At 33.8% G+C, this 26,856-nt stretch overlaps 1 protein-coding gene across 4 annotated transcripts in view; it reads right to left on the bottom strand.

The window, feature by feature from the left end:
• Nucleotides 1–26,856, bottom strand: part of BIRC6 (baculoviral IAP repeat containing 6) — a gene marked incomplete at both ends in the record, with an annotated part of 177,198 nt that overhangs the window by 82,874 nt on the left and 67,468 nt on the right. For 2 of the 4 annotated variants that reach the window (XM_084235649.1, XM_084235650.1), the window contains 19 exons: nt 1,194–1,310; nt 3,223–3,376; nt 4,091–4,224; nt 5,198–5,353; nt 5,946–6,129; nt 7,029–7,244; nt 8,032–8,163; nt 10,243–10,370; nt 12,568–12,705; nt 13,371–13,504; nt 13,962–14,181; nt 15,034–15,380; nt 15,695–15,903; nt 16,068–16,282; nt 17,735–17,834; nt 18,069–18,401; nt 19,160–19,347; nt 23,076–23,222; nt 26,592–26,725. In XM_084235649.1, the coding sequence (XP_084091775.1) occupies nt 1,194–1,310; nt 3,223–3,376; nt 4,091–4,224; nt 5,198–5,353; nt 5,946–6,129; nt 7,029–7,244; nt 8,032–8,163; nt 10,243–10,370; nt 12,568–12,705; nt 13,371–13,504; nt 13,962–14,181; nt 15,034–15,380; nt 15,695–15,903; nt 16,068–16,282; nt 17,735–17,834; nt 18,069–18,401; nt 19,160–19,347; nt 23,076–23,222; nt 26,592–26,725 (3,386 nt within the window). The remainder of the gene's footprint in view (nt 1–1,193; nt 1,311–3,222; nt 3,377–4,090; nt 4,225–5,197; nt 5,354–5,945; nt 6,130–7,028; nt 7,245–8,031; nt 8,164–10,242; nt 10,371–12,567; nt 12,706–13,370; nt 13,505–13,961; nt 14,182–15,033; nt 15,381–15,694; nt 15,904–16,067; nt 16,283–17,734; nt 17,835–18,068; nt 18,402–19,159; nt 19,348–23,075; nt 23,223–26,591; nt 26,726–26,856) is intronic. The other 2 variants (XM_084235651.1, XM_084235652.1) reach the window with 2 other exon arrangements.

Raw genomic sequence — 26,856 nt, 5'->3', positions numbered from 1 at the left:
GAATCAACACCTAAATAAATTCTACATGCAATGATTTTTTCAAAAGGCTATTATTTTAGGCAGAATTTAGTTGTCTGTAGCCATCAAATGGCTGACCTAACAAAAGAGATCCCCACAGTAATAATCATCACAACAGTATCAATGTATAATACTAAAGATTATAGAAAACTAAACAATTCTACAGCTTTTCTCCCTTTTCAATACCTCCTAAGGCAAGAAATTGAGAACTGCAAACTGAAAGAAGTCTATTTAACATGAAAATCTAAAAAGATGGATTTTTCTAATGTAAACTCTCCTTCATAGGAGGACATAACACTCTTCTTAGGTTCTAATTACAGCTGACCCTCGAACAACCTGCACAGATCCATTTATATGTGGAGTTTTACCCCTTTATTCACCAGGCCCAGAGAAGGTGAAGCAATGTGTATATTTAGAAAAAATAAGCTCCTCAATCTGTGTCTTTGAGAGAAAGGTTGCTATCTAAACCATACTCATGTGACAAAAGGAGATGACCCAAGACTAGCAGAGTATATCAATAGACAGTAAATCCATGGCCTGACAGTCAGTTTAGCAGCAGATGGCCTGACACTTTAACATCATACTCATTACTTTGCATTTTCTATAGTTGCTTTACTGCTATACAGTCAGAGTTGCAGCAAAACCACAGGGCCAGAAAGTCTAAAACTACCTATCCTTGCTATACAGCTTTTGCCTTTCTTTGTTGTAGATAATTAGATAGTAAATTCTTTCAATTCTGCAGTTCAATTAGGTCCATTTTGTTGTCACACTAACATATATTTTTCTAAGTCTTTTAGGATGATAAAGATGCTATTAAAAATTCCACTTTATTAATTAGGATACGATGCAATAAACTCCCGGGCAGCTAGCTAGGCAAGGTTCCCTAGAACTTTCATCAACTTCACAATATCACAAGAACAAACAATTGTACTTAAGATCATTACATAGAGGTACTTTATTTCCCCTTTAATCTCCTGATCTGTTAATCTTTGGTCCTATTTTTCAACTTGTCAGTAACTTAGCAAGGGAGAGGTACTATGTATTTAGCTCACTTAGATTCACACCAGACATAAAATTTAAAAATAGATCCTTGATAACTATACCTGAAATTAATCAAGAGATAAATCACTCGTATCACTCATATCGATACTCTTAAGGACGATAATTTTACTCACATGTAGGAGAAGTATTTGTTAATGCCTGTAGAATAGAATCTGCTTCCAAGGTAGACATCATTTTCAACATAAGTTCTGCTTGCTGCTCAAGTCCAACTTCCAGACGAGCATCTAAGGCTATAAAAACCAATTGAAAGGGGGAAAAGAGCTATTTGATAATTGTAATATGTGTCCCATTGCCTAAAATAAAATACTGTGACATCTAAACCTAGATGAAGAGAATGTCCTCATGAAAGTGCAGTGTAGCATGGGGTATCAGTCAATGCAAGTGATAGTATCAGTACAAAGGAGTTTAGATATGAACAATGGTTTATACTGAGAGGTACATCAAACAAGTGAAGTAATGGTAATGGAAGCAAGTAAATTAAAGATAACGAGAACTAGGTCCCTTACAATCAGAGAAAACAGACACAAATACGTAAAGGGAGAATACTTAAATGATTAGCTTACAAACAGATGCACAGATATGAACTCATGTCATTCTAGACAGACATATAAACAAATATGTGTAGACATAAACACACACACACACTCATTCTCCACATTTGTCCACCAAGAGCGTATAGAAACATCTACCAAACTAGCAACAAATATATCTAGCAGCCAAATCTTGAGTTTTAAATCACATTCCTCCACAAAACTGTTTGAAATATCCTTTACTTTGCAGAAATGGCTGAGTGCTAGTCTGGAGAAGAGAAAGTAAAAAATGAGCCAGACAATAAGGAAGTGCTCAAATAAAGAAGGAGGCTAATCAAAACAATAAAGACCAATTAAAGGAGATTGCACTGGTGAAATCTGGCAGAATTTGAACATTGTTGTAATGGTAATACTGTACATGCGCTTAATTCGAAGAATCAAAGGCTTAAAAACAGTTAAAATGATAAATCTTATGTTAATTTTACCTCAATAGAGACAAAAAATGATTTTAATAAGTTTTATTGATCAAATTTAACAAGAAATCATGGGTTTGTTCAAAAAGAAAATACTAATTATTTTTTTCAAAAATAATCATCTCCAAATGCTACTCCTCTACCCCATACAAACACACACCAAAATTTTAATAAAGGAGAAAAAAATAACTTCACAGTGGAGAAGATTGGCAGATACCTCCTTAACAAGTAAGGGAAGCTAAAACCACCAGTGGAGGGACAAATTGAAGTCATTAGTCACCTAACAGAATGCAGTAAGAACATGAGCATTACACTTCTGCGACATTTCTGACACAAGATGCAGATATAGCACACAAACTCAAGCTGAAGGACATTCTACAAAATAACATCTCTAATCGTCAAGCGCATCAAAGTCCTGAAAGCCAATGCTGAGGAATTTTGGCAGATACAATGTGATTATGGAGACATGAAAACTAAACACAATTCATGATTTTGTAATGGATCCTTTTACATAAACAATACTGTATACACTGCTGAAACCTAAATGGAAATCTGAGTGTTAGTAGTAATGTTAATTTCCTGATTTTGATGAAATGTGCATTTTCTTTGCATTATGTTAAATAATGTTATACTTTGTAAAACAAATGAAACAAAACAAAAATTTAACATCAGATCAGCAACTTAACTCTCAAACGTTTCAGGAAAATATAGTCTTTGGGCTATTGCAACTTTTCAATAAATGAGATTGTTTCAAATATACGGGGAAAAAATTTTTTTTAAGTAAGGGCTGATATACTCTACATAACTAGATGTGCAAAACACTATTCAGTATGTTTTCAAATAAAATATAAGTCTATTAATAACAACAAAAAGACAGCAAAATTAACTGAAATTGCTGGCAATTCCATACAATTAACGAATGTATTTTACTAACTACAATTTTGAGAAACTAGACTACAAATGGAAGCTCTTCCAAACTGACCAACAGACATACAGCTCTGAATGTCACTCATGGCACACCTGTGATACTAACTCTCTTAGTACGCATTTGGGCTCAATTTCTCAAGGGACAAAGCATATGTAAATTTAGGACTTGTTTGAAGAATACCACATACTTTGAATTGAAAATACACACTTACCCTGAGATACTGAAACACTAACTGTCTGTGATCCATTCTTCTCTGTGTTTGCTGGTGGCTTTGCTACAGGAATTCCAAGACCTCCAATGTAAGGGTTGTAATTGTACGTGCCATAATCAGCACCCCAATAGTCATACCATGTACTGCTTATAGGCTTAAAAGAATGGAGAAAAATTATGGTTTATTTTTGCCTCATCACTAAACATGGCATATTATTTACATGATCTAAAATCAAAGAGGGCTACAAAATAAACATCCTCCCCACTCTTTAAATTCCCAAAACATACTTTTAATGCTACAGAAATAGTGTGGTAATATTTTGTTCATTTTATACCAAAATGTAGAAACATTTTAGAATTTGGCAGCTAAATAGCATCCTGAATTAATGGTATTTTTTTAAGATTTATTTTTATTTATTTATGCATACAAGAACTGGGTGTAGGCCAGAGGTGTAGGGGGTGGGAGGGTTCACCAGAGGGAGAGGGGCAGCAAAACAAGCAGATCTACTGAAATCCACTGCTGAGGGGAGCAGCAGATGAGACAGAAGAAGTCTGCTGCGCCATGAGGGTCAGCTCCCTGGCCAGGGGATAGAACTCCTGCTACAGTGGCTGCCAATAGCTTCATACTACTGAGACTTAACCCTCTGTGCCACCAGGGAGGCCCCAATTAATGGTATGTTTTAATGCTACTCCATCGGTATTGTAAAAGCTATTACAGTATAGATAACAATTTAATACATTTTGATTAAGCTGAATAAGGGATTACATTTGTTGATAAATCTGTATACTTTCCTCTTTAAACTAATTAATAAGCCAAAAGCATAAGATGAAGTATTTTAATTGCAAAGAATACTCTTAATTTATTATACCTTAAAAACTTTGGCTGCAAGAGGATCCTTTTCCAAATCGATATCTAAAGGATCAATGTCAACTTCCATTAGATCTTGAAGTAGCTCAAGATCAATTTCTTTATCCTTTTCCAAAGAGGAAAGAGGAGGTGCACCTACAAATAATTGGAAGTGATATTACTGGTGGAGTACATCACATAAAATTTAATATATTGGTTTTATTTATAGGTAAGGTTATTCGCTTGTACATCACATTTAACTGATATAAAATTTTTGTATTTTTACATTTGACAATTAAGCATTAATAAGGAGGCAAATGTATTATTTTATAACATACAATCAAAAACACCAAGGTAAGAATATTTGGCTTCACAGGGAAAAAGACCATGAGATTATTCCTTGTTGAATCGTTACATAAACTTTGCAATAAAAAATAATCATTAACCATTTCTAGAATAATACTCAGTATATTACCTCCAATATATAATTTCATTACATCCAATATTATAGGAAATGATATCCATTATTAAATAAAAAACAAAAGTTTTAATACTACTATTTGCCTTATTTTTCTATAATGAATTAGAAATTATTTTGCTCTTGTCGCCATTTCTTAACTAGCATTCTATGACATGCACCCCTTACCTTCCCATCATTCCCACCCTCTTACTCAACATGTATCTATACAATGTCTAGCAAATGTAAATTTGTAACTAGGGTTTGATCAGATGAACAGTAATAAATATCTTCTCTCCAATAAATTAATAGAGGGTACAGTAGGGATACAGTAATTAAATCAAAAGCTCTTAAGAATAAGAGCCCTTGCTATCCTCCATGGTGCATAACTTTTGACATTTTCAAAGTTTTATTTTCTTCAACCAGATAATTAAATCTTAACATAGAAAAATAACTGGAGCACTATGAAAGAATAGCATTTTATTATAATGAGCATTCACTCCATGAGAATATCAAAGTGAACATATTTATCATGAAAATAAATGATATGTTTACTGAGGCCAAAGACCAAACAGAAAAACATGAAAAATAATATTCTTAATATTGAAACACGTTCATTTAAATAAAAAGATAAAAGAATATTTTAAATAAAACATAATTCAACAAATGTACCAGTTATATCATGTGTCAATGGTTCATCTATAGTTTCCAGTAACTGAACAGAAGTTTGCTGAAGGGAGTCATCAGAGTCACCAGCTGTTGCACCTACATCATCAACCACTGTTCCTTCCTCCATGGCTTCTGCAGCTACTGGAGCCAACAATTCTCCTATATAAAAGGAGATAAATCTGCCTTAATAATTATTTGTAAATAGACACTTAAAACATATTCTTTCATATATGTTTTACCAAATACATAAGATTCTAGGACAAATGAATCCTTACCTAGCTAAGAAAATACTAGGATTCACTGCATTGATATCAAATGTTAAAGAGGACAAGTTAAAATAAAAGTGTAATATGAAAAGTTATTATACTCACTTTACATACATTAATTCACTTATTTATCAAAGTAACTTTAGAAGGAAGGTATTTTTATTAATCTTACATTGCAGATGAAAATACTATGACAGAGAGAATACCTTCCTCAAAGTCAATAAAGATCTAGTAGGCAGTACAGTGCTGTTACTATTAAGCCAACCAATTCTAATATCCCTGCACTTGACCAACGTAACTCCTCCCATGAAGACATACATTTATCACAGCTATCAACATCATTAAATGCAAAGTTAATTCTATTAATAAATGGTTGCTAATACTATAAACTTTTATACTTTACAGGGACTGGTTTCCTTTAAAAATTAGTTGGCCGATGGCAAGCTATTTTTACTATAACTTATGAAAAATGAACCCTGACAAACCTGCTAAAATATCCTGTAGCATACAAGTTAAGGAATACTGAGCCCAAGCACCACCCCAAGATATATCTCCTCTATTGAAGTCAGTTCCAACCAAAAGTAATAGCAGTCTTTCCAGCTGGGGTTCATTCACAATCTCACACAGATGTATGGTTGGCCTCGTTGCATTTGCAATACGTGCAAGAACCTGTAATACATTTTGTAAATGAATTCACTTAAATAACAATTACATACGCCTTTCTCAAAAAAAAAAAAAAAAAGTGTTGGAACAGTAATTTTCAATAATGAGATATGCTCTTGATATCACAGTAATTGCTTAAGATGAAATGCCAAAGAAAACTCAAGGGTCATGTATAAAAATCTAGGTGGAATAGTTAAGAACAATTTCTATAAACAATGCATATGCCACAGAAAAAACTTCAGGGCATAAAAATTCCTTTGTTACTATAATACGCCCTTGTATATTTCCTATTTTAATTACAGAATGAAGTAGTTTGAAGATAAGACATACCCACATTACACACATTACAAATTAATACATTAATCTAGTCTTAATTAGATTAAAGTATAAGTGAGATTGCCTAGAATATATGGCAGACTATTTTTAAAATTTTTCAAGGAACAATAAAAAAATTAATGCATAAAAGGAATATAATTAAGAACACTTTCATTTCTCTTACTCAAAAATCTATTAAAATCGCATTCTTTCTTATTTTTTTTAAAGATTTATTTATTTATTTATTTATTTATTTATTTATTTATTTATTTATTTATTTATGCCGAACCAGGGTACAGGCCAGATGCACAGGAAGGTGAGAGGATTCACCAGAGACAGAGCTGGGAACAGAACAGGCAGACTGAGGAAATACACTGCTAAGGGGAGCAGCAGGGGGGACAGGAGAGGTCTGCTGCGCCATGTGGGACCCTCGCCGGCCAGCTGGGATCGAACCTGCGCTGCAGAGGCTGCAGACAGCTTCACAGCACAGTGCTCAACCACCTGCACCACCAGGGGAGGCCCTCTTTCTTAATTCTTTCTCATACCCTATTAAGTTAATAATTATAAGGTATTCTCACTAATTTGCTTACCTTACAAACAAATAGTAAGAGATCTGCATGACATGTAAAATCCATGGAGAGGAGAAACAAAACAAGTTTCTGGACTACTGAAATACATCGCTCATGAGCCAGTGTAAATGGAAGTGGTTCTATCTCTGGACTTTCTTTTGTTGTTGTAACTTCTGTATCTAAATTAGAACGGGACCATTCTGCCGTCCGACGTAGTCGAATTAAATCCTTAAAGTGCTGCACACAGAAGTTTAAATTAATTATACTTAATAAAAGTTACTTCAACATAAATTTATTTGTAGAATGAAAATATTCAATCAGCAAACTTACAAGTTCAAAGAATAACATTTTTAGGTTAAACATAGCTTCAAAAATAACATTATTAAAAGCTGCCCTGGATACTTACTATCCCATTTAGAATAAGGCATAAAATATGTGCCAGAAAAAGAAATTCTACAGAAATGCTACATTAGGTCAAATCTACTAACATCTTCAATAATCATTACCAAAACATTCTAATGAGAATTTATAAAGAGTGGTAAAGTAACATTGATCACTTCAAGTATAGTTATTAATCAAGTTATTTCAAAATCTAATGATATACAATTTCATGATTTTCTAGAAACAATAAACGAAAGTGATTGCTACATATGTTATCCTCCAAAGTTAAAACTTATTACATTATTTTTAATTATATCTACAAAACACATATCTTATTTTTCACTTATAAAAGACACATTAGTAAAACCATACATCTGAGTCTTTCATCTTCAATTTACTGGAACACAATGCCCCTCAAAGAAGAATACTAGACAAATACTTTCAGTCCACATTTATTGTGCATGACCATAAATTCAAAATTACCTTTCCCCCAAAAGTGTTCAATTTATATAAATTTTTATGATGAGGGAGAATATCATATTGTTTACTGATAAGTATTAAAGATATTTACTCAAAAAATTTCAAACACCAAAAGGGAAAGTGACTTATTTAAGATAATTGCATTAAAAGGAATAAATCATACCTTTGAAGTAGCCTGCTTCAGTTTTGCTTGCTCTACTAAAAGTTTATATGATGATCCTTTGTTACTTTGTATTTTTTCTTTTTCCATCTGTTCTACCAAAGCCTTCTGTTTTGCTTTTAGTAAATTAAGTTGCTGTAAAAAAAGTTTACCTTACCATTAACAATTTTAGCAAATTATTCCTCATAATTCATAATGAATTAGCAGAATAAATAATTCCTTGCAAGATCTAGCAATACATTTTTAACTGTGTTAATCAAAAAATAAAATGATTTTCAAGCCCTGACTATAAAATCTCTCCAAGCACTAGATTAAGAATTAATCTACTGGAAAAATAAAAAATAAATTAAAAAGAATTAATGAAGTCCTTACACATGGGAGAAGGATACAAGAAAGGTACAAGTGTAAATAAACAATTTAGGGATCAGTCCACATTTCAGAAAAAGCTTTGCTTTCACAAACTTGCCAAATTCTAAGTCTTCATATAAAATCTGATTTTATCTTTCTAAAACAAGTAGTTCAATGAAAACAAGTAATTACTGACAATATAATAGTACTATACTAGGTATCAATGACCTACTACATACCTTTGTTTAAAGTGTAAGAGAAGGAATACATTTTTTAAGAAATTATGGGTAAATACCAGCTCAAAATAATCTAACACTAGCTATAAACTGACATCAGAGTAAAATGCATAATGAATAAAATTTATAAGTAATTACAAGAGATCATGGAGTTAAGCGAGCTATGAGCCACAAGAATCCATGGGTGTCCTGCAAATCACACTCTAATATATTACTTCATGTCAAAGAGCAAGCAAATCTACATGCTGAAAAAGTAGAGAAAACATATATGCATATTTGGGTTTTTTTCTTGTTTTTTAATTCTTTCAATTGAAGAATGTTTTTGTTGAGCTAACGCTGATTTACACCACCATACATGTGCATATCTGTCTGTATTTCAGAAAGAAAGAATTTAAAAATAAACCAAAAGCTAAAGAATTCATCATCAAGAAAATGGAATGATTATGAAACACTTCAAATAATGAAATAGTGATAAAGCATTTAGAAAAACTGATTGAACAATATGGATAAATCTCAGACATAATTTTAATAATGAAGCTTAACATAAAAGAACACCCTGTGTGATTTTTAACAGTACTTTAAGAGATAATTTACTCACAATGAAATGCACAAATACCAAGCTAATAAAGTCAAAGAACCTCTAAATAAAAATTGGGAATATAATGAAAAGAAAAATACAGGACACATGGGGAACATATCATATAGGGTACTAACCTAAATTAGAAACCAGAAAAGACCTCATTGAATCAGTGAATATGTACTAATGTCTGAAAAATAAGTTAGATTATAAAGGGAAAAGAGCAAAGAGTATGACTAGGAGAAAAACATAACATGCAATAATCCTGAGTGAGAAAAATAGTTTGTAAGGTCTATATGAATTTCATTATGGATAGACAGAAATAAAATGATGGATACCCTAAAGTCATGTTAAGCAGTTTGACTATCATACCAAGATGAAAAGACCACTAAAAATTTACAGTTATATGATCAGATCTGTATTTCAAAGAGTTGGAGTGGACTGGAATAAACAAGGCAGGGAAGCCTTTTAGCTAGGCAAAGAAAAATGGTGGTCTCACTTAGAATGGCCATATAGAGAGAAGAGAGATGGGAAAAGTAAACACTTTAAAGGGTATCACCAAAATCTGTAAACAACATATTGATGACATCTTACAAAAAAGTAAACTCGCACTCACAGTGTTAAATAATTTCCCCTAGGATTAGGAGGCTGTTAAATGCCATACCTAACATCTGGCGGCAAGTGTATTTCATGCAACATTAAAATAGGGCCTTCCTGATGGCGCAAGAGGTTGGACACAGCACTATGGAGCTGTCCGCAGCATCTGAGGCACCAGTTTGATCCCCAGCCGGCCAAGGAGCTACCCACATTGCACAGCAGACCTCTCCTGTCTCACCAGCTGCTCCCCTTAGCTCCCCTCAGCAGTGTATTTCAGTCAGTCTGCCTGTTCTGTTCCCCATTCTGTCTCTGCTGAATCCTCTCTCTTTCTCTCTCTCTCTCTCACATACACACACACTCACACACAGCCCATGCCTCTAGCCTGTACCCCAGTTCTTGTATGTATAAATAAATCTTTAAAAAAAATTAAGATTTAAAAAAAGTATTGAAAATTACCTGTTTATGATGAACTAGCTGCTTTCTGATTTTTCTGGAATACAATCTATCAAGACTACTGCTGCCTTTGGAAGACCTATTTATGCTCTGAGTGTGCAAATTATTGTTAATGAAACTCCACTGGTTACCTACAGGAAAGCAAACGATATATTAATAATTTTTTCAAATGTTAAAAGTACTTTTCATACCCAGAAACACAAAATTATAAATGTGTCCATCATAACACATTAGTTTTAAATAAAAAAATGCTAAATTTGTCCTAGAAAGATTAATCTAAACCATACTTTTAGGCCTGAGGTTTTGTCTCTGATCATTCCTTAAAAAAATCTCTCTCGGGCCTCCCTGGTGGCGCAGCGGTTGAGCGCTGGGTTGCGAAGCTGCCCGCAGCCTTGCAGCGCCGGTTCGATCCCTGGCTGCTCCCCGGCCACTGGAGGAGGGTCCCGCATGGCGCGCAGACCTCTCCTGCCGCCTGCTGCTCCCCTCAGCAGTGTACTTCGGTCCTTCTGCCTGCTCTGCTCCCTGCTCTGGCTCTGGTGAATTCTCTCACCCTCCCGCGTTTCTGACTGTACCCAGTGCTTGTATAAATAAAAATATAAATCTTTAAAAAAAAAAAAAAATCTCTCTCCACAATTAAACATTTAAGATTAATCTTTGTACAACACAGCTTTGAAAATGCCACTCAATCTACTAACAACAAATGCACATTATTGCATTTTTCATATTCAAACTTTTGTGTAGATACCCAAAAAGGGGGTACTGAATGATTTTACCTAGTAACTCCAAAAAAATGTTGAGTAGTTCAAAAACTATGTTGGGCAGCTCTACTTATTCTCATGTTGGGGAAATATGTCTATTCTTTCAAAGTCATTCTTTTTTTTGCATAACCTATGGACATATTATTCTCTAGTCTCTCTAATTTCTTACTACGTTATTTTAAATTCTTCTAACGCTTAAAAAAAGGTATTCCATGAATGAGTTTCCACGTATCTGAATGATATAGAAAGAAGAAATGAAGGGGACTCCCTAGTGGCGCAAGGGGTTAAGAACAGCACAGTGAAGCTGTCTGCAGCCTCTGCAGCATGAGTTCAATCCACTGCAGGCCAGGGAACAGCAGACCTCTCCTGTCTTGCCTGCTGCTCCCCTCAGCAATGTATTTCACTCAGTCTGCCTGTTCTGTTCCCCACTCTGTCTCTGGTGAATCCTCTCACAATCCGCACCTCTGGCCTGTACCCCAGTTCTTGTATGCATAAATAAATCTTAAAAAAAAAAAATGAAGATCTCGTAATGCTCTCTATTACAATTTTATAGTAATCATACTTGCCTTACTTCCATATAACTAAACAAACTGACCAGAAGCATATAGTATTTGCTTAAAAATATTTATAAGACAGGGCCTCCCTGGTGGCGCAGGGGTTAAGACGCAACCTATGAAGCAATCTGCAGCCACTACAGCACGAGTTCAATTCCCGGCCCACCAGGGAAAAACCCACATGGCGGGACAGAACTCTCCTATCTTACCCGCTGCTCCCCTCAGCAGTATACTTCGGTCTGTCTGACTGTTCTGTTCCCTGCTCTGTCTCTGGTGAATCTTCTCACCCCATTCCCTGCATCTCTGGCCTGTATCCCAATTCTTGTATAAAAATAAATAAATCTTTAAAAAAAAATTTATAAAACAAATCTCTACATTAGATTTTCCCACCCTGCCCCAAATACAATGTGCACAGAAATGATTCATTTCATATAAAACAGCTTAAGAGAACTACTTTTAATATCAGAATCCTGACAATATATATAATTCCAAATTTTATGACATATAATGACTGTATTTAGACAACTATTTCAAACCCTGAAGTTTGGTTTTCTTTACTTTTAAACTTTTGTGTGGTTCATATTTTTTGAGAAAGACTATAACCCAAGATAGTCTTGGCATTTCTGTATCAAAACATGAAAACAATTTTTAGTGAATTAATAGAACTATATTTTATAATGGCAAAGGGAATGACACACCATAGTAAAGTAACATAAAAGTACAGGAATTACCTACAGATCGCCCTTTCATAATTGTGGTTATATGTATGTTACAAAGCGCTTAAATGAGCATTAGTGAAACCATGAATAAAACACACATGGTTTCTTTAAGAAGCTAAATGTAAAGACCAAATAAAAGGTCTTGGCATAAAATCCTTCAAAACTAAATCTATCCTTAAATAGATTCCCAGTAAAGTTATTTTATGTATTAAGTAAATTATATAGAGCTGAAATCAGCAGGTGGACAATGTGGCCACTCAAAATCCCTACCCACAGATTCTTAGAAACTTCGGATACCTGTTAGAAATCTCTCCCTGTCTTTACCATTCAAAGGTTTCTTAGCTGCTGCTGCTTCATCTTCAACGGTTGCAACATAATCCAGCAACCTGGACACCAGCATAACAACCCAACTAATCATGGGAATATCTAGTACACCTACACAGAGATGACAAAGGAAAAGTAATCAGAAGACTCTAGGAGTGCTGATAAAATCTGATAAAACAAACATAAGACAAAATATTTTATAAATCCAACACATCCCAAATATAAACCCATAACTTAACTAATATTTATTTATAATAGGCCTCAAAATTGGAAACTATGGCCACAACAAATGCATCATGGTACAAAATAGATATTTAGTGTAGGTTCAATCCAACAGATAATAACTTATAAACTAGAAAACAAAGCATAAGATGCTATTCTCAGACTCAGTGTTGAATTAAATTAAAAAAATTCAATTTATAAATCAGTTTTCAACTGTGTTCTCACATTTTTATTACAATAACAATTCTTTTTGTCCAAATAAAATTCACTACCAATGACCAGATCAGAAATGTGCCTTAAAACTTAAATTAGAATGTGATTTTAGTTAAATGATACAGAAAAAAAAATACTATTAAATAGTAAAAAGATTATAGTCTTAAAAAGCAATGAGCATATGACAATCAAAAAAAAGACTGCTCATTTGAAAAAGTGCACAAAATAAAAACATCAACAAAATGTGCACAAATAAGTGATTTCAGACTAGTCATTTTATAAAAAGCATTATTTATAATGGATTTTCAGTTTTTACTAATTTTAATTGTTGTAAATAATACCTTCTGTCCTCTTATGCATGGGTAAGTGTGGCTGAAGAGGTGACAATAAATTATCCAAGAGATTAAGTAAGCTTTCTAATACTCCACTATTACTAAGTGATCTTTGACCAATGCAGGAAAGTAACATGAAGACCCTTTAAAAAAAAAAAAAGATACAAATAAAATAGGCAGTATTCATCCATTTAAATGTTCACCTATTAAATAATTTACATTGAAACTTGACAGAATAGAGAATATTTGATTATTTAAAAGACTTATGACTATGATGGTTGAGGTGTGATGTTAAAAATTAGCTCCTCTTCAAGCTATTGGTATCTAACTTTACCCACAATAAATCAGGCAGAGATTTATTTAACATATAAAGGAGCATGAAGTGATAGGAATTACTTGTAAACATCTCACAAACTCCAAAGATTCCACTAGGAAACTAAAGAATATAGCACAGTTACATAATGTATAAACTTCTTCAATATGCCTGTCACTGAGCATTCCCTAAATGCTGAAAACACATGCTTCGTTTCTAAAATCTGAGTATTGACTGTGAGAAGTATAATCACTAACAACAAGTACCTTCATTGATTTCTAACATACCTATCCTGTGGAAAGATGAGAAGTTGCTCTGAGTTGTATAATTCCTGAAGAACATTAGAAAGAAATTGACCCCACCATCTTTCACCACCACAGAGCTGAACAAGTAAAAGGCCAGTATGTAACCGTATCTTCGGGGTTCCACTGATACACAAGTGTTTAAAAAGCTCTTCACAGGCCTGGGCATGAAATGTGCTCTGCAAAACTGCAGGAACAGAGTGTCCTATTACAAGAAAGAAAATAGTAAAATTTGAGCATAAGCTATAAAATCAAAACCTGCATGCTGAAATACGCTTTCTTCTTCACCAGAAATCAGTGTACAATTATATTTTATTTATTTTTGTTATTCATTTATTTATTCCTCACATATGAATTCTAATTATTAAATAAAACTAGAAAAGCTCATCATAATGTTATATGTGGAGTTGGGGGAATCAGAAGGCTGTGTGTGTTTGTGTGTGCATATGTAATGATCAAAAAGTAGCATCTGGCAAGTAAATGACTCTTCGATATAATGTTAGCAATCTATTAAGCTTTCATTGTTGCACTTCTAAATAATGTTATCTGGCAAGCAACACAATCATGTGGCACATCAAATGTAGTAATTCAAGGAGGAAAAAAATGACAAATCCATTAAAGAAAAACTAATGTAAGAAAAAAATTAATCTAAAAGTATATTCATCGGACCTCCCTGGTGGCGCAGGGGTTAAAGTTAGTGCTATCAAGCTATTGCCAGCCACTACAGCACGAGTTCGATCCCCAGCTCGCCAGGGAGCAACCCACATGGAGCAGCAGACCTCTCCTGCCTCGAACACTGCTCCACTCAGCAGTGTATTTCAGTACATCTGCCTGTTCTGTCCCCCATTCTCTCTGTTTTATCCTCTCACTACCCACACCTCTAGCTTACACCCCAGTTCTTGTATGCATAAATAAATAAATCTTAAAAAAAAAAAGTACATTCATCAATATACTAGAGAAGACATCAAAATTAACAATATCCAGGAGATATTGAAACAAGATACACAACAAAATTACATCAAACGTATTTCCCTTAGAGTACTAGTCAAATACAAACCATTGGAAGAGTGAAGAAGGCTCAGCAAGGTGTCCAGTAAGTATCTGATGATAGTACGTAACTGCTCTGTGGAAGATGCTTGAATTAAATCCTTTGGATCTGATGTTTCACTCAACATCTTCCGACTGGCACCGAGTGCTACTCTGAGCCTCTGCACTGCATTATGAGCCAAATTTAGTTGAAGCTGGAGCTGAATACAATCCTGATAGGCAGAAAAGACTCTACTATCCTCTTCTACTGCCTTGTCTGGTTTTCGTAAAAAATACTGTGCATTGTTTGCACTGTTGAGAGGAGGAAGGTCGATACTTTGCAAAAGAGTTTCTAGTCGATGACAAGCTAAGTTATACCTATAAGTAAAAAATAAATGAACAAAATAACTCCTGTGATGTTTTCTTTGATGTACATGTAGAAACTCAAACTAGAAATAAAATCTCTAAAACATGTTAACACACAAACATTAAAAAGAATTGATAAGTAAAATAAATGGAGCCAATTATTTAGTTGCAATATTTTAATGCTTACATATTATAATATGCTATTATCCCACTTTTGTCTGTTTTTTAATACACACCTATGAAAGGCCATTTCTTAACAAGCGCATGTAAAACCTCAATGTATAGGGCTTCAATAAGATTAAAGTATGCTCCCACTTTCTACTCACCTGCACTGTATATCCTCTTGTAGAGCAACCATCATTGCTAAATGTTGATCAATTTCTGGCTGGTTTGCAGATTCTCCTTCTCCCTTTAGAGGATCATGCATTAACTTCAGTTCACTCTCCCAAGGCAAGATATAGGTATGACCATAGTAAAATCCTAGTGGGATTTTGGCTCTGGCATTTGTACTTCCATAACGTCCAATGACAGTGATCTAAAATGAAAAATTTTTAATATATATGTATACCCATCTATAACAAAAAATGATCAATGTATTTTAAAAGATAGCTATAATTTTTTAATTAAATGTCTGAGTATCTTTCATCACTTGTCAGAAACATGGAAAGAATATCTATTTACTTCCATAAAGTTCTTTACCTTCATGAATCTGCACACAGGAGGTGGTATCAAGTCATGAAGAATTAGTGAATGGGTACTTATATCAGTTGCCACTACCAATCGCCTCCCATCCACCTCTTCTCCTAATGTCCAAATGTCAATTGACAAGGAAGCCAAGTCTCCACAAGTGGGAATCAATACATCTGTCAACAGTATTGGTCTGCCAAAATCCAAGGTCACAAATCTCCTTGCTCCTATCAGAGAAAGCAATAGTTGACAAAAATACCAAATGTCAATTAACCAAAACATATACTCAAAAAACAATATGGAACACTCATTTTAAAATATGCAAGCAACTTTTACTACACTACAACAAATGAGAATAAAACTAAATAAAAAATTCTCAATCAAAATTTTGAAGCTTGAAACTTTTAAAAAATAGAAATAAATGTGCTACTAGGGCATTACAACAAAGAGTACATACAAAAAGGCTTCAATAAAACATAGTAAAAAAATTACATCAGTAAAAACAGTTCATAAATTTCATAAAATTACCCATCTGCTATTCTTTCAGCCGTTTGGCCTTTTATTTTTTAATTTTACGACCAAATGTATTAGTGGTATACTAAATTGCATTACATGATTTTAGCTTTTTTAACTTGTTTAAGTTCTCATGGAGTTACATCTTACACTGGGGTTAAGATATAAAGTATAGAACCGAAATTATATGTAGTCATTACTACCACTACAAAATACAATGGAGACAGATATAACTTATCTCAAGCAATGTTTTCCTCAGTACTGACACATGACTGTCTCTTCAACTCAGAAGCATATTAAGTAAATGGCTCACTTTGAAGGGGCAAAAAAAGAATATGCCCTTTTTGTACAAACACTAGAATCACACTCAACAATGGCTGAGATGCTCATACTAATGAAAGGCAAGAATGATCTCAGAGATTTGTATCTCTCATCTCACGCACATTTCAAGAATAAGTTCAATCAGCTAAATAGCAGCCAAAATCATTAATACTACCATAGTTCTTTTTCTTCCTTATTGGGTGGGGTGAGATTGCATCTCTTATCTCACACACATTTTAGGGTATGTTCAATTAGTGCTGAAGTAGGCAGAATCATTAATACTATCATAATTCTTTTCCTACTTTATTGGTTTGGGGTAAGGGATGGCTAGTAATCTTAGGAATTACATTTTTTATAGTGAGAAAACTAAAATTGAACTTTTAGACTAATATTATTCTCAATGGAAATAGTTTCAAAAACAAAAATAAGGCAATTATCAAGACTCCCTAACCAAAAAAATCAACAGAACAAGAAGACATGATTTTCTTCCTCAGGAGAATTATGTGCCATAATCACTCCCAGAGATAAACCAAATCATAGTTTAAACAACCATTAACATTCATTAGCATGAAAAAAAAATTATCTAAATGTTATAAACCCTAATATTATTACCAATGGGCAGAAAACACCATTAAGAATTTGATTATTCTTAATGTACAGCTTATGTTTATATATTTATTTACATAATGCACAGCTTATTCTTACATATAGCTTATGTTTCATAAGCCGTACTACCAAGAGTAGATGTGATTTATGTGCAACAGAAAATCAAACTACAGAATATTACATCTTAAAAGAACTGGCAAGATAGGCAAAAATAATATTTTAAGAAAGCCAAAGATTACCTGAATGCATTCTCTCTATAATAATAGACTGGTGGGGTGGAGGTTGAAGAAAATGTGAGGCATGAGAAATTGCAAGGGCTAGACCAGAACCAAGTGGATTCTAGAAAAGAAAAAAGTTACAACTCTATATTGATATTACACTTGCTCAATAGAAGCTACTAATCATAATAGTAAATTAGCAAGTCTTATTGCCTGATGTATAATCTTTAGTATTATATAAAAGAATTTGATATATCAAGCTCTTATAGTAAAATTTTTCCTTCTAAAATTAGCATAAACATTAAAATATTTTCAAGTATCTAAGTGAATACCTATTTAAAATATAGTAATTTACCATTCTGGACTTGTTGGAATTTTTGTTATGTGCAGCAAGATTGACTGTTGGGGGATCAATAACTGAGCCTGGGAAAAGCTGTGCAAGTTCGGCATTAATCACAACAGAAACTGCTTCATTGGGTGGGGTGAGTGGTGGAGTCATAAAAAGTGGTGTTGTTTTTGGAGTGGGTGGAATAACATCAGATGGATGAATGAAGAATCCAGGGGCTGCCACTGGGTTGGAAGGCACAGAGTTGTGAACAGGACCTACTGCTGATACTGCTGATGATGTTGATGCTGCTGCAGCTGCTGCAGCTGTTGTCTGATGTAACTTGGCTTCCAGCTTGGCTTTCTGTAAAAGAAGTAAAAGCAACAAATATAGACTAATCCTGCTACCTAAATTGTAAGGAATGCTACAGGGGTATATATTATGAAGATAAACATAATTAATTATATCCTAATTAAGATGACATTACACAAAAAGTGAACTTAGAATGAAGTGTTTCTTTGCTATGTATACTTCATTAAAATACAAAATTTTCTATGTGTCTTGGAATTAGGGCTTTCTCAAAGCAAAGGTGTAAAGTAAGCAGAACAACTAAATATAAATAAGGAAGCAAAGATCTCCTTAAAACAAAATATTGAAAGGAGGTAGAGCCTCATGTTTCCTAACCTGATATAATTGGTCACATGGAATTGTTTAAGTTGCATTTAAACCAGTTGAAGTTTCAAAAACAGTTGTAACTGGCTAATTTTTATTCACATTAATTTAATTGGAATTCCAAAATGAAGTTTCTGCTTCCCTGAAACACTAAATTAACTGATAACTGTAATGTTTAGTCAAGACTTTAAACAAAGAACAGATTTCACTTGAAGACTGCAAAATGTATCTATTTCCTCAAATATGTAGCAAATAAAATGTATAAGCATTATACCTTTTAAAAATTTTAAATATATCACAAAGACATTACCTCAATTTTTGTAGAAAATGATTAGTTCAGATCGGTCAACCTACTTTCCTTTATGAAAATAATGGTCATTTTTTTATAGCACTTTTTCAGCTTTTGAAGTTTAGAGACAGCATGAACAAAGAGCCAAATAGTCTCCAACCTGTTGCTGAAGCTTCAAAAGCTGCTGCTGTTTCTCTTGCAGCACCTGTAGCTGTTGCTCGGCTGAAGCCATTGCATGAGAGAGAGACTGCAAAGCTACCTGGGCTGCTGAACTCAGGGCTGTCGAAGCTTCCCCAACTGTCCCAGATGATAGTCCACCTACTGCAGGAGTAACCCCGAAGGAACTCACTGGCATAAGACAAGGGAGGGGGAAGGAAAAAAGGATGAAGAAAAGGTTCACAGACAAACATACTTAAAATATACAATTTTACACTAAAATTTTACACTAAAACTATAGCTAAGATGGAAACTTAAAGACTATAAATAAGGAAATCTTAACAATAAAAGTATACTACTAATAATAGTATTCAATTTTAAGGTATCTAGTTATGACTTGCACTAAATCAAAGAAAAAATGAGTGCACTTCTGAACTTCAGAATAGTTTAAGCATGTAAGTTTTCTATTTAATTTTATTAAAGTAAAAATGTAAAATGTAAGTAACCTTATACAATTTGAGCATAAAAAACACTGAAATCTGCTTTACAGATTTCTTTCTCCCCAAAAAAAGCTCAATAAAACCTTCAATAATAAGAACATCATTTTAAAAGACTTATGACACTTATTTCCTCATTTTAAAGCATCGTCTAGAAAGAGGGTAAGGTCTGCACAGAATACGTAAAGCACTGTTTCCTACTATATGGTCCCCAGAATGCTAATATGGAGAGAGGCATTTTTACATGCACAAAGAAATTTGAAACATACTGCCCACTCATGAACATTTTCCTCATTAAAGATTCTATAAAATCGGGCCTCCCTGGTGGCGCAAAGGGTTAAGATGCAAGCTCTGAAGCCATTCACGCCAGGGAGCTAACCACATGGCCCAGCAGACCTCTCCTGACTCACCCGCTGCTCCCCTTCGCAGTGTATTTCAGTCAATCCAACTGTTCTGTCCCACACTCTGTCTCTGGTGAATGCTCTCCCCCCACCCACCTCTGACTTATTCCCCAGTTCTTGTATGCATAAATAAATACTTTTTTAAAAAAAGATATAAAAACATAATGTTATATAATCAGGAAGGTGAAGATGTTCAGAGTATTTGAACTGTATGGCAAAAAAACTAATTGAACTTCTGGATGTCATGGGACCTTAAAAACAGTAAAAGATAGAAAAATAGACAAAAATATAATCAATGCCAAAGAAATGAAAGGAGAAAAAGAAACTAATGGACAGGACAAGAAATCGAACCAAATATATAAAAAACATGGTAGGCAGAGATACAATATATCAGTCACTGCAAAACTGAAAATGCTCCAACTGAAATACAAAATGCCAGAGTGGATTTTTTTTCAAAAGCAATTATATTGCTGCTTATAAAGGAGACATTGAAAATTTGATAGTAGAAAGTAGGAAAAATATATACTATACAAATAGCAACCAAAAGACTAGAGGAATATAAATATAAAAGGAAGTAATTTTAGGAAAAGTAGCAATCTTAAAGAGATAATTCCTAACAATGAAGGATTCAATTCATATGACATAACTATTCTAGAGTTTTCTCAGTTTCTACATGTATAAAATAAAACTTATGAATCTAAAAAAGACAATTCCACACTTATAGTAAGAATTTAACAAACCACTTTCATTAACTATAAAAAGGCAAATAAAAACACAAGAGAATTTGAACACAATTAGCAAACTTGCTCAAATGGATATATCAAGAACATTTCACCAACAAATACATAGTAAAACATTATTGTCAAGCACTCATGGAATATTTATAAAAGTGAAATCTCTATAATATCAGAAAAATTTTATAAGACTCCATGACAATTTAAATAGAAATAAAAAACAGCATAACTAGAAAATCCTTAAATGCTTAGAAATTATGGAGTACATTTTTTAACATTACTTTCTAAAGTTGAACATAGGAAAACCCTATAAGCAGCAAAGGAACTTCTACATTCATATCTAAGAGAAGAATATATCAACACTAGTAACACCACAATGGAAAAAACAAAATGTCTCAACCATATGAAATCAATAGTGGATATGTAAATTTTGCTTTATTCAAACACAAGAATCTTTAACCGCAATGAAAAAATGATATGGATGAACTGAACAATCATAAATTAATAAGAAGGCAGATCAAAAATATATAATTCGATTTTATGTTCAATTCAATTTTCTACTATATAGACCCTATTCAAGCAGTGTTCAGAGAAATGTATAATGAAGTACACAATGAAATATAAACCAAAAAATAATCAGTGTAAAAGTTAGCACAATGTTTACTTTCTGGACAAAGTGAGGGAGAGAAAAATGGAAAGGGGGCGTAAAGAAAACTTTCAGAGTTCTGTAAGTATTTCTGGATTTGGTTGTCACATGGACATTTAATATTATAACAAAATGCAGGGCTATATAATTGTTTTCAGCACTTTTCCATACGGGTACAATATTTCACAGTTAACATGATTCAAAACAAAAATAAATAAGAATTTCAGAGACTACAGCCACCTCTTATCTTAGCACCTTATGAACACTAGTCAGAACTTTGTCCTAAAACTTAACAAAGCTTCCAGTGCTGGTGGTTGTTTCTCCCTGAGAGAAATATGGAGGTGATCTGCTTGTATCACTGCTTGCTTTGCAGGAGGGGAATGGGGAAATGGGTGAGGGTGTGAATACTTTCCTCTTTGAAACCTAATTTGTTAACTGTTTTAAACATTTGTACCTTCTGAAAGCATTACTTAAAAACAGTAAAGTTTTACTTAATTTCATGAGAGTCTTACAGTAAAGTTTTATTTAATTTCATGAGTCCTAAGAAAGCACAACCTATAAAGTTTCTATAAAATGACTAAAATAGCCCAAGCAAACAAACAAATTTTGACAATGTGGTATCTTTATATAAAAGAAATATTTTAACTGAAAATTCTCATTTTAACAATATATGGCATGAAATTTACTTAGTGGTTACTTCTACAACTGGAGGTATAAGATAATTCGGTATTAAAAGACACTCAAAAAGCTGATAGGTTCTTTTGAAAGCCCTTTGCCATTGTAAAGTACAAGATTAAATTTTCATGACTTCTCGGGTAAATTGATTTTACTTTCTGTTAAGTTGTTAAAACAGAGACACCATCTACTTACACAAAACCACCAAAATTAGAATCCATTTAAAAGACTATTCAAACCCTCTTGTGACTATAACACATATATAAAAACATGCCAACATCCCTAATTATGAAAACTACAGTTATTTGTACCAAAATAGAACTAACAGTAAAACACTGTTCCTTCAATGTGAAGGAAAAACAGAAGATACACAAAATAAATAAAAGTCCCATGACTGATAGCAACAAAAAGTCAAAGTTTTCAATTAAAACACCAGCAAAACCACATACATGACACACTTAAAATAGTGGTTCATACATTTGAAATTGCTTTAAACTAGGTAAAAAATAGTATTAATTATTCACTCATCCCAAAGACTTTACCAAACACAGTTAACCTTAAATGCTGAGAACTACAACAGTTTGATGCCAAAACTACACACAAGGCCAAATATAATTTGACTATTAAGGCCGGGCAGTGGAAATTCAGTCTATTTTACTTTTCCCTCTGTATTTGTTAAGTTTAATACTTTCCAAATTAAAAGACTGCTAAAAATGCACACACATAAAAACAAAAGGATTTTAAGTCATGTTCCAGAGAGTTGCAGGGTTGAGAGAGAAGATCCTATGAAATGATTCAGAATAGAATATAAAGCTACATTTTTTCCCCAGAATGTCCCACCAATTAGTAAACTACTACCTAACAAGACAGCAAAGAAACATACAAATCATTCAAAGTGATAGATACATATTTACATAACACTTTATAATAGCATAAAATAATGTATATAATAAAAGAAGGTATATACCAGTAAACGTACTTGCATCATCCCTTTCTATTCTGGTTCCATCACTCGTTGACACACAAGTAAAGTGTAGTGGTTCAACTTCGAGAAGTCCAGTGAGAGATGTGAAGCTACCCTCAGCAGCTGTACAACTACTAACTTTTCCATTTCCTAATACAGAAAAGAGAAAAGTATTATAAAATGTGAATTAATCTTGAAAATGTAAGTCATATGAATAACCATAGCTCTTTCACATTTAATCAAAAAAAACCCTAAAAATGCACAAGCCTTTTACACAGTGTTTCCACAATGAACACAGTATTTAAAAAAAAAAAAAAAGTCACTAATTTACCTGTTAAAAAAGCAGAGCTACATAAAAGCAACCGAGGGGGCATTCATATTAACAAGAAAAAGTAACAACTGATTTAATTTTTTTAATATTTCGCCCCCAAGGCTATTGTAAAATAATTGATATATATGACTTCTATTGTTCTCCAAGGCCCCACTGTACTTAGCAAAGTAACATTCCTCAACTTCAGTTTTGGCATCAAACTACAAGATATGGGAGATACAGAGTAAAAAGAACAGGCCCCAGTTCTCATCAAACATATTCTGTATTAGAGGATGTGAGGCACTAAGCAACTGTACTTAAGTATTAGGTGTTAAGATTGATAGGAAGATAAAAAGATACCCATATATTTATTCCAGAGTCAAGGGAATCAGGGAGAAAAAACAATATAAGCAAAATCCCTCTAGTAAGAAAGAACATGATACAATAAAGAAAACAAAAGAACAAAATGTTACAGAAAAAATTCTCAATACTAAGACCCCTCTACCTATCTAAAATAATTAAGAACTACAAACAGGTTTCATTTACATTGTTTCTATAGGTATTGGTATTTACCACAGCAGAAATTTTAAAATAATATTTTTAAAGTGTTAAATCATTTAATAGCTATAAACTAATTACATAAAAATAGCATACTTTGATGAAAAATAACAATGAGAAGAGCGGCAATGTTTTTTACAGTTTTGCTGATGTCTTTAAAATCTGGTTTATCAGGACATCCCCAGTGGAGCAGTGGGTTGAGCACCACGCTGTGAAGCTGTCCGCAGCCTCTGCAGTGTGGGTTAGATTACCGGACCGCCAGGGAGAAACCCACATGTCAGACCTCTCCTGCCTGGCCTGCTGCTCCCCTGAGCAGTCTTTGGTCCATCTGCCTGTTCTGCTCCCCACTCTGTCCCTGGTGAATTCTCTCACCCTCCCGCGCCTCTGACCTATACCCCAGTTCTTATATAAATAAATCAATCTTAGGAAAAAATAAAATAAATCTTAGAAAAAAAATAAAAATCTCGTTTATCAGTGGCCAGCTGTTTTTCCTGCCTACATCTGCAGTGAATGTGTTGCAATATTTTTATTTTGGTAGAACTATATGGAAAAACACCCAGACAAACACAAACAGGCAACTAGAAAGCACATACACTGACATCTTCACATTCAAATACTTGACAACTGACACTTTTAAAAGATTTGTTGTAACGTAGTATCTAAATCTTATCAGTGAAATTCTCAAGCTTTATAACACTAAGGTTAATTGGCCTATCTTTTACATTTAAGGATTCTTTTATCTATGCTTTGATCACTTGGAAAATAATGGTTTGGTGTGATTATAGATCTTCTAAATGTTATATATTTCATTATACAAGTAAACATCGTTAATATCACCATTGCCCATCAGAAGTCTTTTAAGTATTAAGAAAGCTGTCAATGCTCTAATGTTTGCTTCAACTCTTCTATTAAAATGGAAATCAATACTATCAAATTGGATTGATACTGACAAACTTTTCCTAATCATTTTTGCAAAACTTCTCCCAAAGAATTGTCTGAATAAACCTATTTTGCCTGGCAATTAACAGATCAGTAAGTGGACTACTATCTTTTCTCATTAATAAAGTTCAAGAGCATGGAGAGCAAATAAGTCTAACTAGCTAAATATCCTATTAGCAATCACAATCAAGAAGATGGAGAAGTTGAGGTTGAGGCATGTTACATTTTATTTATATTAATCAATTTTATTTTCTCTTAACTTTTCTCATTTATTCATAGTGTATTTTAAGATTAGCAAACCTAAGACTACCTCCCAAAACATATACTTAATGTAGTGATTGCTTTAATGTTTACAAATAAATTCTCAAAGTGATGTGGTTTACTAGCAATGCTTGCCATCAGTTCAGTAAGATGGAAAAAAATAACCTTTAAAATGATCACTGCTTTATGTAACAAAAAATAGGCAATGCCCAATTCTAACACTTCAAGATTAAATGGCATTACACACCCAATCCCAAAAGCATGTTTCAAGAAAGACATACAAGAATATGTGTAAACAACATATACAAAGTTCACCACCAGACAATGTGAGAGCAGATGCAGAAAATTATTTTTTCTTTCTGAATCTTGCTTGTTACATATTAATTTGTTTACTTTTGAAATATGAAATTACATTTTATTTATGAACAGCCAAGATACCCCAAATAATACAGAAAAGAATGAAATCAAAATTGTAAATTCTTTTTTTTAAGATTTATTTATTTACAAGCACTGGGTACAGTCAGAAGCGCAGGAGGATGAGAGAATTCACCAGAGCCAGAGAGGGAAGCAGAGCAGACAGAAGGACCAAAGTACACTGCTGAGGGGAGCAGCAGGCGGCATGAGAGGTCTGCGCGCCATGTGAGACCCTCCTCCAGTGGCCGGGGAGCAGCCAGCGAGCAGAGTCTGCGGGCAGCTTCACAACCCAGCGCTCAACCACTGAGCCACCAGGGAAGCCCTGTAAATTCTCTTATAAACATTAAAATAATAGTGACAGGGCCTCCCCTGGTGGCGCAGCGGTTGAGCGCTGGGTTGCGAGGCTGCCCGCAGCCTCTGCAGCGCCAGTTCGATCCCCGGCCACCAGCGAGGGGGGGTCCCACAAAAAATAAATAAATAAATAATAGTGACATATAATGAAGCACAAAATTAAAAAAAAAAATCACAATCCTTTCAAACGTAACTTTAATATTTCTTTGAGGTAGGGGAGTTAAGAAATAAAAGCAGGGCCTCCCCGGTGGCGCAGCAGTTGAACGCTGGCTTCCGAAGCTGCCCGCAGCCTCTGCAGTGCCGGTTCGATCCCCGGCTGTTCCCCGGCCACCGGAGGAGGGTCCCGCATGGCGTGCAGACCTTTCCTGCTGCCCGCTGCTCCCCTCAGCGGTGTGCTTTGGTCCTTCTGCCTGCTCTGCTCCCTGCTCTGGCTCTGGTGAATTCTCTCACCCTCCCACGCTTCTGACTGTACCCAGTGCTTGTATGAATAAATAAATAAATCATTTAAAAAAAAAAAAAAAAAGAAATAAAAGCAAATCATATCATGATTCACATTATGGTTAAGTTATAAAGAATTTTAGTTTTTAAAGACAGAATATAGTTAAGTGCAAAGTGTTATATGTCAAAAATAACTTAAAGCCAACATATAAAATTAAGATCTTCCTTTAATAAAATAAGTTACTTACCTGAAAGGACATCTGATAAATCAATTTCATCTGACTGGACACCAATGCTGCTGTTGTATACATTTTTACAAGAAGAGCCATTCATTTCCAAATCAAAGAGAACTGGATCGAAAGGTGAGCTATACAATCCATATCTGAAAAATAAAATAATGTCCTAATAATTTTCCTGTCAGCCATCTAATTAACAAAAAACCTTTTCACTTAGTTTTTAAAACAGTTTAGCATGGGCATGAGGAGACAGCAACCAGATTAAACCCATTAAGTT

This window comes from Talpa europaea, assembly GCF_964194135.1.
Source record: "Talpa europaea genome assembly, chromosome: 6".
NCBI classification, from domain to species: domain Eukaryota; kingdom Metazoa; phylum Chordata; class Mammalia; order Eulipotyphla; family Talpidae; genus Talpa; species Talpa europaea.
The sequence above is the reverse complement of the archived record's forward strand: the minus strand, read 5'-3'. Positions and strand labels throughout refer to the sequence as shown.